Raw genomic sequence first — 13,240 nt, 5'->3', positions numbered from 1 at the left:
CTTCCCTTCTTTCTGGTGTGGCGTGGGGGCTGGGCGTGCCTCTCGCAGTTTTACAACGTGTTTAGTGAGAAGTTCCCCAAAATTTATTCTTCAACTTTTTGTGAACTTGGAGCCGGTCCCGTATCTCGGAGTTGCTAAGTAACTGCGGCACACAAAACAATATCCCTGAGCGAAGGAAGCCGCAGCGGCTCCTCTCATAGGCCGGCTCTATCGCCTCTGATTAATCAGCACTGGAAGCGGGACAACACAATTCTGTCACTTCCAGAAGCCGCTTCGCTAACGAACGTGAGTTGACGTCAAGGGAAGGAGGGAATGAGGTAATGAAGGAAGGAAAGAAGCCTATCCAGAGAGATTAGCGTGTAGAATAACCGGCGGGGAGAGCTCCTGGCCGAGGCGACCAAAGCGGCTGCCCTGGCGGGGCCGTCTATAAATAGGCTTTGCGAGCCCCTCTGCGGGGTTTCTCTGCCCTCGGCGGGACGGCTGCTCCGCCGCTCTGCTCTGCGCTTTGGCCACAGGTTCCGAGCTCAGTGAAGGCTGCAGCTCTTCCCTTGAGTGGGGACCCTCGGGAGAGCCGGGGAGAAACCTGCCCGACTCCTGCCGTTTCCTTAGCGAGCAGCTGTGGTTCTTCCGAAGGGTCTGCCAAGCACGATCCGAAGGGTTCTTTTTCTCTTGTTCCACCGAAGTGGTCTTTCGTTCGTGTAGTGGGGTGAGCCCGATCGCGGGACGTGTGAGATCGGCAGGAATGGCCACTTGTGCCGAGCAGGGATGCGTGGGGCAGCCTGTGGGTCGGGGCACAGCCCGCTCCGTGCCGGGGGGCAGCCCCACATCACGCGTCCTGCTTCACATCGAGGCCAGAACAGGTGGCTGAGGCCGAGCAGCCCTTGTCCTTACTCCCACGGGCTCAGAGGCGTCCGGAGAAAAACGACTTTCCTTCCAATCAGGAGTTTTGCTAGGAGGTGCCGCCGCGGCAAGCGGGTGGCTAATTACCGTGCAGAGATGAGCCTGGCTTCGCTGGCCGCGTTTCCAGCTGCCTGAAAACCAACCACCCTCTTTTTGCCCGACACTGATTTGACGGAATCTGTGTTACCGTCTGTAAGCCTGTTTTCACCTTGTGCCCTTCTGCGCGGCTTCAGGCTCAGCCCCGCTGTGCCGGCGCTCCTTGCGGCCCGTGCCCGTAGAGCGGGCGCTGCCGGCCGCCTTTAGCCGCGGAACGGGGCGGCGTGGCCGAGTGCGGGAGCCCGGCGTAGGGGGACATCGCCTCTTTCCCCGCGCCGTTCGCCCCGCACCGCCCGTGATGCACGGCACGAGGCGAGCTGCGGCGGGGCTGCCGAGTCTGCCGCGGAGGGCACGCCGACCCCCGCCCCGGCCGAGCCTTCGGCTCTGCTCGGCCCTACGCTGTCCCACCGGGTCCCGTCGGGCTCCGTCCGAGCGGGCGGGTAACCGCGGGGCGGCTTTTGCCCGGGACGCAGCCGGGCACGGGGCGGTGACGTGGGGATGTGAACTTTTCTACCTCGCGCTGCTCGATGTAGTAAACATGCCCGATGTTGAAAATTTACAGTGAGTCACACTTACAAAGACTTTAAAAGTGGAGGAGTCTCGGTTCAGATTATAGCTCTCTCTGTGCAGAGGTCAAGAACTCGGTAATACCGTGGTGCAGGCCAAAACAAACTCTATATGATCTACTACTGGTTTCCTTTTAAGTTCCCTTTTTGCTCCGCATGGACTTCCTTTTATTCCACTCCAACTTACATTAATCCCGTTGTAGAAACGTTCCCCCCTTCCTCTCCTTTCTCTTTAAAAGCGTCTCCTAATGAAAATAAGTTATATTTAGCGTCTCCTTTGTGGCCGTTTGGAGGGCCAACGATTCCGACTGGAGTCAGTGCAGGCGCGTCCCCAGGGACCCGCTTCCCTTCTCCCAACCCAAGCTTCATTCGAAGCAGAGATGTTGCCGAGGGCCGCTATCTCCACGAGCTCATCTCCCGGTCCCGTCAATAACGAGCCGCGCCGACGCGCGAGCGGGGCCGAGGGACGTCCCGCACTCCGTCACGCGTCGGATGCGACGTGCTCCATCCTTCGGCGATGCTCCCGGTGTCCCCCCGCAGCCCACGGCGTGCCCGAAGGCCGGCGCGGCCCCGGCCCCAGCTCTCCGCCTGCCCCCTCGGGGCCGTCCGGGTCCGGCACCAACTACTGGGCGGCTCCTCGCCCCTCTGCTCCCGAAGCCCGTCCCGCCGGGCTGCTGTCGGGGCTGCGAGGCAGGGAGCGGAGCGCGGCCGGGAACCGGGAACCGGGCCGAAGGGCGGCTGGGGGCAAAACGGCGGGCTGCGGCTCGGTCCGGGGCTCTGGGTTTGGACGCTGTCACCCGACGGCGGCGTGCGGCACGGTGGCTGCTGGCGAGTGACAAGATGAATAAGTGTATTGCTTTATGAAAAAGCAAAGGAGGGGAAAAAGTGGATATCGTGGGGGAGGCTCTTATAAATGAACTGTCAAGGGAAAGAAAGTTAAAGGGAAATCTCCTGCTGTAAATGCATCGGGCGGGCACTTCTAATAAAAATCAGGGTCCTGGAGGAATTAATTACGGCAGCATTACAGGAAGAATTCGTGGAATTGCAAAACGTAGTTGGCACAGACCAGCACGAGCTGCTATTGCAAATGGGGAAACTGCAGGAGAGTTTAACAATCCCCGAGCTGATATGCGGGACATTGTAGTAGCATAATAGCAGTTCAGACACACTAATGAATAATAGCGTCCGGTGATACTGACAAATGGTACCGCGCATACTTCGAGATTGAAGTCACTTAATTTGTTTTTATATGCAAAAGCTTCCCACTGGAATCTGACTTTTTTAGGTCGCTTCTACCTGCTACGCGGAAAAAAAAAAAAGAAAAAAAAAGAAGAAAGAAAGCCCCCTTTAGTAACAGGACGAGAGAAACTCGCTGCTTGAGCGCGGCGAATCCCGGCGCGATTAATCAGCCCCGACGCGCCTTATTGCGGACGCCCGTTCCCCACCCGCCGTCCATCGCGGCGCCCGGCGGAGCAGCCGCTCCCTCCCGCAGCCCCGGGATCCTCGGGCTCGGCTCCGCCTCCCGCCGGCCCCGCTCAGCCCCGCTCCGCGCCGGGAGCCGAGCCGTGCCCGCTCCGAAGGAGCCGCGGGTGCCGCCGTCGCTGCCGGTTCCCAGCGCGCCGCAGCGAGCGGGCAGACATCAGACGTCCCAGCGCGTTCCCGTGGCGAGCTTAGTTTATCGCTCAGCCACTCCATTTTTCTTCTGCCTGTCAAGTCCCTAGATGTTGTGCCATCCATCACGAGTCACGATAGCTGTTTCACTCCATTAAGCACGTGATCTTTTACACTCCCGGTTAAAACAGTTAACAGATTTGCCTTTTTAAAACAAATAATCTGCTTTGTTAGCCCGCGGGTCTCTATTCTTTCCATTAATTTAAATGTGCCGATATCGGATGTGACTTTTGTGCAAGGGAAAAAGCTTGGTGTCTCAGCTTCCAGCCAGGCACTGACTTACAGGCTTGTAGGTTACAAGGGACTCCCTTCCCTTCCCTTCCCTTCCCTTCCCTTCCCTTCCCTTCCCTTCCCTTCCCTTCCCTTCCCGAGGAACAAATGCTTACATCGATAAGACACTTACATAAGTAAGTGTTACTGTTTTTAGATCTAAAGACGATAACGAAATGTTGCTATTTAGACGAGTCGGTGCTAAACCGATGGCAGCGCGTTTGGTTCTAATTCTGGCTATTTCCACCGCAGTGACAATTTATACCAAATGACATCACAGCTGGAATGCATGACGTGGAACCAGATGAACTTGGGATCCACGCTGAAGGGGTAAGGCGCTGCGCTCTCGTCTAACCTTTCGCCCGGACCGGTCGCGTTAGGCAGCCGACGTCCCTTTTGATGCTACGGCTGGACTCCTGTGCCCGGCACGAGCAGCGGCCGCAGGCTGCCGGCACCCCTCGAGCCGAGCTCCCCAGGTCCGCCCGCCGCCCTCCCGAGGGGCCGCCCCGGCCGCCCCTTCCTACCGCCCCTCTTCCCTTTCCCTCCCTTCGCCGGGCCCTGCGTCCTGTGTCCCGGCCCGCCGCCTCCCGGCTTCCTTCCTCCCGGCCATTGTCGCCCTCCCACCTGCGGGGAAGAGGCTCCGGCCCGCCTCCCCCGCGGGGCTTCCTGCCGCCGGCCGAGCAGGAAGGCCCCAAGGCGCCGCGGGGCCCCGCGGGGCGGCACAGCTCTGCGGTCCGTGCCCGGTGCCCCGGCGGCGCTCCCGTGGGCCGGCCGTATCCCCAGGGAGCTTCGGGCGGAGGGAAGGGAGGGGAGGGGGGGCCGCTCTGCCGGTGAGCGAAAGAGCCGCCTTTGGATCCTAGTCGAGGCAGAGCCAAAGGCTGCCTGTTGCGCCTCGAGTAGCGGAAACTTCCCTCCTGAAGGTTGGTATCGCCGACGTGCTTGGAGACGTTCCCGGTGCCTAAGCGCGTGCGGGTAGTCTCGCTTGAGCAGCGAGGGGAATCTAGAAAATACCACGTACATCTGTGCTTTCACGTAGTTGTCCACGAGTGCTGAAGCCTTGGTTGGTACCGGCTTAGTCCATACAGAGCAGTGCTGCAGCATGAAGGAAACAACATCCTGGAGCTGCTGATGGCTCACTCACAAAGGGTGCTGGAAGGCTGCGGGGACAGATAATAGCATGGTAACCCATGTGTATTGGAGTGACCTGAGCTGAGGCTGAGGAGATCTGCCAAGGACATCTCTTGTCTTTAAGAAGATCCCCAGATTGTGCACAGTTCAGTGCCTTTGCTGCCGATTCTTTCTTCTTAAAGCTTATTTCCTACATTTATTTTCCGTGACTCTTAGTGATTTCCTCTTTAATCTGAACACTTCAAAGATCAGTCATTGCAATATTAGACACTGTTTTGTCTCTTCTGAAGAAAATATCCTGCAAAATGGAGTAACGCATCAACCTTGACCGAGGTCCAAGTTATTAAAGCAAGGAAGAGGTTATTCTTTGGGGAACTCAGCAAAGAAAAAAAAAAAAAGACACAATAGAAATATTGAAGGAGTACTGAGCAAAATAAATGGCTTTTTACTTGTCTGGCAGTCAGATTGTTAGCAGTGTAAAGTATGTAACCTAGAATGCATGAAAGAGGGAAAGGGAAGGAAAGGAAAGGGAAGGAAAGGGAAAGGGAAGGAAAAGGGAAGGAAAAAAGGAAAGGAAAAGGGAAGGGAAGGGAAGGAAAAAAGGAAAGAAAAGGAAATAGAAAAGAAGAGAAAAGAAAAGGAGAAATCATGATGAATGATCTATGGTAAAACAAAGCTGAAAGTTTTGGTGTAGGCCAAGGTTGTAGAATCTGTGGAAAATCAGTGCTAGACATAGCCTCATCTCTGGTAATATGAGCCAAAATAGTTATCTGTCTTTTCTGGCCGAGAGTTACAATACACAGCACCTCCAAGCTCAGTTGCCATGAACATAAGGTATTCTTCCCAAGATTTACATCTCCAAAATATATGAACTGTTCATAAGCGATTCCCAGGCGCTTAGTATTTCAGATGCTTTTCTCAATCTTGTAATTGAAGAATTTTGGAATCAGTCTTTCTGTTGAAATACAGGGCTTCTAGATTCTGTCCAATGATGACAGTCCTTGTTTAGCTCCTTGCCTTGGGTTCTTCCCAGCACTTCTTCCTGGCTCAGCTAAGGCTTGTGTGTGTTGTAATCAGGAAGAAAACATTACCAGTCAGTTCTGCAAGTAGTTAGAGAGTTCTGTGATCATCTGAAACTCAGGTATACGTGACAGTAGACTAGTTCAGTAGGTTGTGTTCAGGGTTCAGGGTGAGTTTATTAATACCTGGAGTGAAGTGGTTGCTATGTAGTTTATGCAGAGACAGTTAGCAGCTTCTGTCCTTAACTCGTGAAGCAGTTTTTCTGGAAGCATTCTGGATTCAGCTGTTTGCATTTCCTGCTAGTTTCTGATCAATCAGCTGTGAAATCTCACTTCAAATTAAAAGTTTGCAATTTGGCCATGAATGCTGTCAGGTGGTCAAAGCTGTGTCCGTTCCACTCATCATGACAGTCGTTCCTGTTGAGCTATGAGGACAGGAAGCTTATTCATTTCTGTGTGTTCTAGTCTCTGGTGCCTTCAGTGTGTTAAGGAATAGCAGAAGGCATGGCCTGATGGAGGGGATGGAGCAGAGTGCCATCCTGGTACTGCTAACTGGTGGAGAGAGAAACACGAGGTGAACAGAGGAGTTGTCTTCTGACAGCACAGCGATGTGAAAGGGTGGCAAGTGAAAGGAAGAGATGCACACAGGGAAATGGGCAGAAATGTTGCGGTCAGGCCGCTCCAGAATACGGAGTTGGGTCCTGAGTGTTGAATTCTAGACATTTCTGCCTGTTGGTAAGCCAAAATGAGGCCTGGTGGCCCTAAATAAGCATCTATTCAAGGAGCTGTTCCTTGAGAAGATGGCAACCCCCTGCTGCTGCTGTATAGTCCAAGTGACTCGAATTTTAGGTTTGGAATGCCATAGGGTTGAGTTCAAGTTGTGCTTGTAAATCATGTGAAGTCCTCAAGTGAGGGAAGAAGAGTCCACATGGGCTAACTGTGAGCTAACATTTGTTTTTTCCCATCCAGAGACTCCTCTGCCATTCTTGGTCTCTGAGCAGAAGAGAGGGCTGTCGTCTTCTCTGCAGGAGTTGCCACATAAACGGGCAACTTGAGGGATCTGAAGGGAAAGCCTCAAGGTTAATGCAGTGAGCGTCACTGTTTGCTGATGGTATTCTGTGGTACTTGGTTGGGAGGCTGGGACCTGGTTGATACTGCTGCAAGAAAGCTGTGGGTCCTCAGATCCCAGATGTCTCAGAGTGGATGTCATAAATCTGCAGACACTTTTTCCATCAGCTTCTGCCCTTGTATTACTTTTTTATTTGTACAACGTGGAAAATCCTATTGCCCTTCATAATATCATTGCAAAGGCAGCCCTCACAACTTTAAAATCCTCTGATATTGTGACATGTTCTATATAAAAGGGACATAGAAATAATTTATACCGAGCAGGAAATGATATGGCATGATAGGCAAGGATAGGCACATACCCAATGACAAGGCTTTGTAGAAATATTGCATGGTTTTATCTTCAGCTGCTTGAATGAGAGCTGTAAGCCATATTTCTGACATTAACCTGAAGTCAGATATAAAGCCAGGCAAATGCAGTGGCTTTTTTTTAACCTTTAGCTTCTGCTTGTGTTTTGAATGATCAGTGTGTTTGAAGGACATTTGTACACATTCTGCTTGCTCATGTCCACTGGAAAGAAAATCAGTGATGATCTTTAAAACTGCATCTAAAACAAGACAAGGAAAACTTATTTTGTCTAGGAGTGAATTGTAAAGGTTTTTCTGTTTCCTATAACAGCATTATTAGTAAAATATGGAGGTGTAAAACTTCCTGCTCAGAGTCAGTTCTGCAGTCAACATGGATTTGAGATGGACAGTGACCCATTGTCTGTGGTACTCCGTTTTCCCTTCCCCCTGATAGCTGAGGGTCTCATTTTGAAGGGAAGTGTTGGGTGAAATCCTGATTCTACTGCAGTCAAAGTAAAAAAAAACAACCCTGAACTGTTGAAGTCAATGAGAATAGGGTGCCCTGAAGTCCAGTGCCTTCCTCTCCAGCTGGTTTTCTCATTGAAGATGGCAGAATGGCTGCAGCATAGTGAAATAACATTTTTGTGATGTTCATTGCCTTGGAAAATAAGATAAAAATGCAGCTTTACAGTCCACACTCCGTGATGGTGTTAGACACAAAACAGGCAGACACATGATCTTCTGTATAGCTAATCAGAATCTTTTTGCTGTCTCCCTACGTATTTTTCCCAGGGTGTTAGGATGGTAAATATTTTAGCAGAGGGAATTAACTCTACTTCTCTTCCTTTATGTTCTGTTATCAACGGGACTGGCCCACACCCTCACTTCGCCTCATTTTTGGCTCTGTTTCTAAACCCTAAAATTCCTGTTCTTGCATTGAAACACAATTAAATCGAGGCTTAATGTGGTGCCTGTTTTATGTAATCTTGCTTTCTGGCTTTTTTTATTCTTTCAAGTCTGAATCTCATGAATCAATTTGTATTCGTGTTTTCATCTGAAATTTTCTAACTCTTCTCAGTGTGCCCTGAAGCTTCCCTTTTTTGGTTCATGAAATAATAATAAGAAGCTTAACTCTACAGATTAAGCTGTAACTGGTTTATACATTAGACAGACAATTTCAGGTTAACAAAGTAAAAATGGTGTGAGAGAGAAATTGCAGCTTGATTATTTTTTTTTAAATATTCAGATTAGAATGTCATCTTTTATGAGTTTTTTTTTATAACCACTTAGATTGATATAACTCTCTAAAGCTGCTCTGTTTTTCATCACACATTCTCATCAGTAAAACCTTCATTTTTATTAATCTTTGTACGATGTGTACAACTTTGAGATTAATCATTTAAAAGAGCTACTCTCCGGGTGCTGGGGATGCGCTGGGCTAAGGGGAAATGCAGGCCCTTCTAAGGACTCTGCAACACTGTTGCTTGCTTAGCATTTCGCCTTGCAAGTATCAGTCTTTGTTGCCCAGTTATCTGGAGTTGCATTGTGTGCATATGTTTCCAGGTCTGTTTCTGGCTGCCTAGGACCAGAGGACAAAATGTTGAGTTGTTTCACCAGCTAACGTGATGAATTGCAAATATTCGTAGTCCAGTTCTGCCCATGTCCTGTTCCCATTGAAGTTAAAGGGAATTGTGTATTTACAAGCAGAGGCAGAAACAAACTGTGAAGCCAAGTCCTTCAGTCTTTACTCAAACAGAAATTCCTGCTAGATCCTGACAGGCCAGTTTGGCTGCATCCAGCCTTACTTAGCTCTTGAGTCCTTTTAGGACTTGTGGAGGGACTGGTCTAGTGTTTCTCCCAAATACAGCTAAGCCTTACTAGGCTTTTTTTCCTTTTCCTTCCACTGCCTGTGCCCTGGTTACCCCCCGGCCTCAGCTGTATTTCTCCTGGGGCTGCTCAGCCCCCGGAGCTTTGGCCATGCTACCAGCTGTGCTCGGGGGCACAACCCTGGGTATGGGGGGCATTGCCCGAGCAGCCCACCTGCAGGAGGGAACGTGTGGGCCTGCTGGAGAAGCCTCTCTCTCTTGAGATGTCAATGTTTACCTGCCCTGAACTCTCTCTGCCCATCTGAACAGCATGGCATCATCTCTGACGTGCCATCTTTTTAATTCACAGTGCAGATGCTGTTAGAGGATCTGAGATGTACAGTGCAGCCATCGTAGTGCTTTGCTGAAGGTGTGGAATGTTACCTGGTCTGGAGAGTGCACTGGGACAATTTTTTGTTATTACTTGTATAGATCTCATGACCTATGTGCATGAAGTATTTTCTGATTGTTTAAACACAGAATGCCTGACACGAAAAGTTAAAAGCTGAGGGATCTCCTACCCTCTGAAGATTCTCATTTACTCAATGTACTGGAGACATATATCCATCAGTTACTTGCATCATTCGCATGCAATCATTATCTTTTGTAGGCAGTAGATGTTTGAGTTCCAGCAATGTATTCAGGAGATTTATGTTTGCTGCTGGAGCTTTTATTTTAGTGTAAGCTACAAGCATTATAAAGCAAGCCTGCTGTGTGAAGCATAGCATGTGTTTTGTGGCATACATCATGGGTACACAGAGCCAAAAAATCTTATTTCACAGTAAGGTTACTACTGATGGAAGGTGAAGTTCAAGAAAGCAGTAGGGGGGGCTGGTTTTGAAACCCCCCCTTCAGCATTCACGTTTCTCCATTCGTCAGGAGGAGCAGTCACCTGTTAATTTCTATCTCCACAAAGAATAGATTATTCCATAGTGAATAAAAATCACCATAAGCACAAAATCTCACTGTTTTGCAGTTATCTTATGACCAACCAGCCAGCACTGATGAGATGGGAACCGTGATTCCTGCTTGCTAGAACATTTCTCAAAGAGAGCTGTTTAAATAGATGCCTCTTCACCTCTTAGTGTTCCATGTGTCAAGAAGCTCTGAAAAGTTTTTATCTTCTAAGCATAGCAGTTTTGTGTAAAGCTATAATGAAGTATAATTAGAAATAATGGGGGGAAATACAAAAAAGGCTGAATGTTGAGGAAGCCATCCCAAACATGCAATGACAACTGAGGAGGAGAACTATGAGTGACTCTTCAGGGCACTGGTGGGCTCTCTGTTCTGTTTCTTATTCTTGGGAGGAGTTACTTCAGAGCCAAATGCTTTTTGCAGAAGCATTCAACACTGGAAGTTGGAAAATGTGAATTTGGAGGGGAAGTTAGGTTGTGTTTGGTGCCATTTTACTATATGTTACTGTTTCTCCTTTAAAGTTTCAGCCCTGCAAATTCTTCTTATCTGAATTGGTGTCTCAGTTGGTAGCACAGGAATGGGGTGATAACACACACAGCTACTCAGGGTAACTAGAGCTGGAGTTCTTATTTAGCCTTTATTTGTTGATACATTACAGATCAGAGATGGTTTCAACTGCAGGAATTCCTCCTTACTGATATGTAATGTCATCAAATTTCTGTGTTAATTTGTAATTAACATGAGTATCATGATGGTCTTGGTTCCTTTCCACTTCTTTTTTAATCAACTATGGGCTTTGCTGCTTTTTGAAAGGATGGATAAAGCAGGACAAGGGGAAATGGTTTGAAGTTGAGGGAGAGGAGATAGAGGTTGGATGTCAGAGGGAAGTTCTGTACTATGAGAGTGGTGAGGTGCTGGAACAGCTGCCCAGAGAGGCTGTGATGCCCCATCCATCCCTGGAGGTGTTCAAGGCCAGGTTGGATGGGGCCCTGGGCAGCCTGGGCTGCTGTGAAAAGTGAAGGTTGGTGGCCCTGCGTGTGGCAGGGGGTTGGAGATTCATGATCCTTGAGTCCCTTCCAACCCTGGCCATTCTGTGATTCTGTAGGTGGAGAGGAGAATTCAGTGCTGGTGGGAAATACGAGTTGTGCAAATGTTTTTTGTATTATGGAACAAAAGGCCACATCTGGACCCTGAGCAGAGAGGAGAACCTGTTTAGTTAGAAATGGTATGTGTCTAGAGAAGTGTTTAATGCATCTAAATCAGCTCACAGTATATTCCTTTCTCTTATTATTAAAGGTAATATTGCAGATCAAAGATACTTCATCGCCAGCACCCAAAGGCTTATTTCATTACATCACCTGGTTGGCACCTAAAATTGAAACAAACAGAATGTGCTTTCCTAGAAAGTGCAGCCTTTGTTTTGAGCAGCCAGGTGAAGCCAGGATTTGAATCTAGTATTTGAAGCAGCAGAGGACTTGAACTAGAGGAACACGTGCCAGGTGGCAGCCTGCAGGCCGCTAAGTGGAGGAATACCGAGGAATGTGACCCAGTGCTGGAGTAACAGCAGTTCACAAGTAGTGCTCCCTTCCTCTTTAGCAAAGTTCACAAACTGTTGAAACATCTCCCGCATTCCAGTTCCACTGGCTGTTCTGCAAATCACTTAAGAGGTTTAAAACTTCCTTGTAATTCTACTCTGCACATGAACTTTGAGTGAAGAGAAAGGAAGGCACAGTGAAACAAGAGCCTGGGCCTCAGGGACCCCTTAAAATTGCTATTGCAAGCATTTGGCAAAGACTGGGATAACATCCTATGTATCCATCTTTGTCCCTAGCTCTGTGCCCTTGGGCTTTGTTCTGGGCTTTCTAATTTCTAGTGCAGTGTGAAATATGAACATTTACTGTTGCTGGTGTCCATTAATACACGTAGCAATGTCCACACTAATCTAACATACTCTTTTAAAGTATATTTATATTATTTCAACATTAAGAAAGCCACGAGCAGGAAAAAAAACCCACCAACCTGCAATATTCCTAATGTTCTAGACAGAAGAGTGTATGATTTTGAAAAATAAACATAAATGGATAAATATGTGGCTGATTCACCCTGAAAACACAGCATAAGTTATTTTTTAAATTGTCATGTTGCTGCATAAGGAATCCCAGCAATGTAGGCTTTTTTTTTTTTTTAAATAAAGGGTTAATTTGTAATGCATCCTGCAAGCTGATACGTGGGATAAATAGTTTGGACACTGATTTGTAATCTCTGTTTATGAGTACATGACTGCTGTTCTTATAAATGTCATCACTTGCTTGGTAGTATCTGGTAATATCTGAGTCATGAAGTGCTGACAAAAATCCACTGCACTTAATGTGAAACTTGAAGCATTTTGCTCATTCCAAAAGATATTAGCAATAGTCAGCCCCACATTTAGCTGATAAATAATGTGTACATGTGCACATGACACAGTTATGCTGCTATGTGGATTTTTCCCCCTTACCTAGAATCTTTGTGGAAGCACATCAGAGTTCAAATCATGTTTTTTCTTTTTTCTTCGTCTTTTTTTTTCTTCTTTGTTTTTTTCTGGACAGTCTTAAAGAATGCTGACAGTTGTGTGCATGGAGTCTGTGCACCGTGCTATAAGGGAGCAGGTCCACGTGAAGGTGGAGCAGGCTTCCCTTGGCGAATTCCTCTTGAGCTTGGATATCCTGCCTTTGAAAGCAAACTCTACATATGTTAGCACCAAGTTAAGAAATTAAACCTCTCGCATGGAAAAAAGTACTGAAAAATATTTCATTTCTCCATTATTCCTTTCTTTATTTGCAGCCATACGACAGGATATGAAAATGAGAACCACAGTGCTCCCATGTTATACAGCTGTGGGGCCCAATACAGAATACACACCCATGGAGTTTTTAGAGGCATACAAGTGAGTATAGTAGGGCATTATTCACAGAGAAGTAACACTGCTGCCTGTTTGTAATGTTTGTTTACTACCTTACTAGTATTTATGAATTCAGCTTTGATTTGAGTTTCCCTGTGGCACTGAGAAATGGCTGATATTAAGTGTTGTGACTTCACTGAAAAGACTGAAGTAAAATGTAAGATTTCTTTCTGACTCAGTCATTTAGGATTATTTCTAAAAGATACTTGTGAGGCAGTATTTCTTACCAACTTCTCCAGATGGTCCAAAATAGATTCAGCTTGCAACTTCTAGCTCCAGCCACTTTGCCATGTGGAACTTGTGCTACAACGGACTAAGTCTGATAACCATGTAAGAAGGTGCTAGATGACATTTTGCTTTTAAGCATTCCAAAGCTTTACTAATTCGAACACATTTCCTTAGAGCAAAATATAATAATATAAGAAGCGACTGTTTCCTAATGACTAGAGAAAA

General features: G+C 47.8%; 1 protein-coding gene across 8 annotated transcripts in view; it reads left to right on the top strand.

The window, feature by feature from the left end:
• The window catches only part of WT1 (WT1 transcription factor), a 53,790-nt gene that overhangs the window by 24,834 nt on the left and 15,716 nt on the right, over positions 1-13,240 (top strand). For 5 of the 8 annotated variants that reach the window (XM_052692470.1, XM_052692469.1, XM_052692473.1 and 2 more), the window contains 2 exons: positions 3,756-3,833; positions 12,670-12,772. In XM_052692470.1, coding sequence (XP_052548430.1) covers positions 3,756-3,833; positions 12,670-12,772 — 181 coding nt within the window. Of the gene's footprint in view, positions 1-3,215; positions 3,641-3,755; positions 3,834-4,313; positions 4,424-12,669; positions 12,773-13,240 lie in introns of those variants that run through there. The other 3 variants (XM_052692474.1, XM_052692475.1, XM_052692468.1) reach the window with 3 other exon arrangements.

This window comes from Tympanuchus pallidicinctus, unplaced genomic scaffold (genome assembly GCF_026119805.1).
Source record: "Tympanuchus pallidicinctus isolate F22 unplaced genomic scaffold, pur_lepc_1.0 scaffold3, whole genome shotgun sequence".
NCBI lineage: Eukaryota > Metazoa > Chordata > Aves > Galliformes > Phasianidae > Tympanuchus > Tympanuchus pallidicinctus.
Note: the sequence above shows the minus strand (reverse complement) of the source record. Positions and strands in the feature narration are given on the sequence as shown.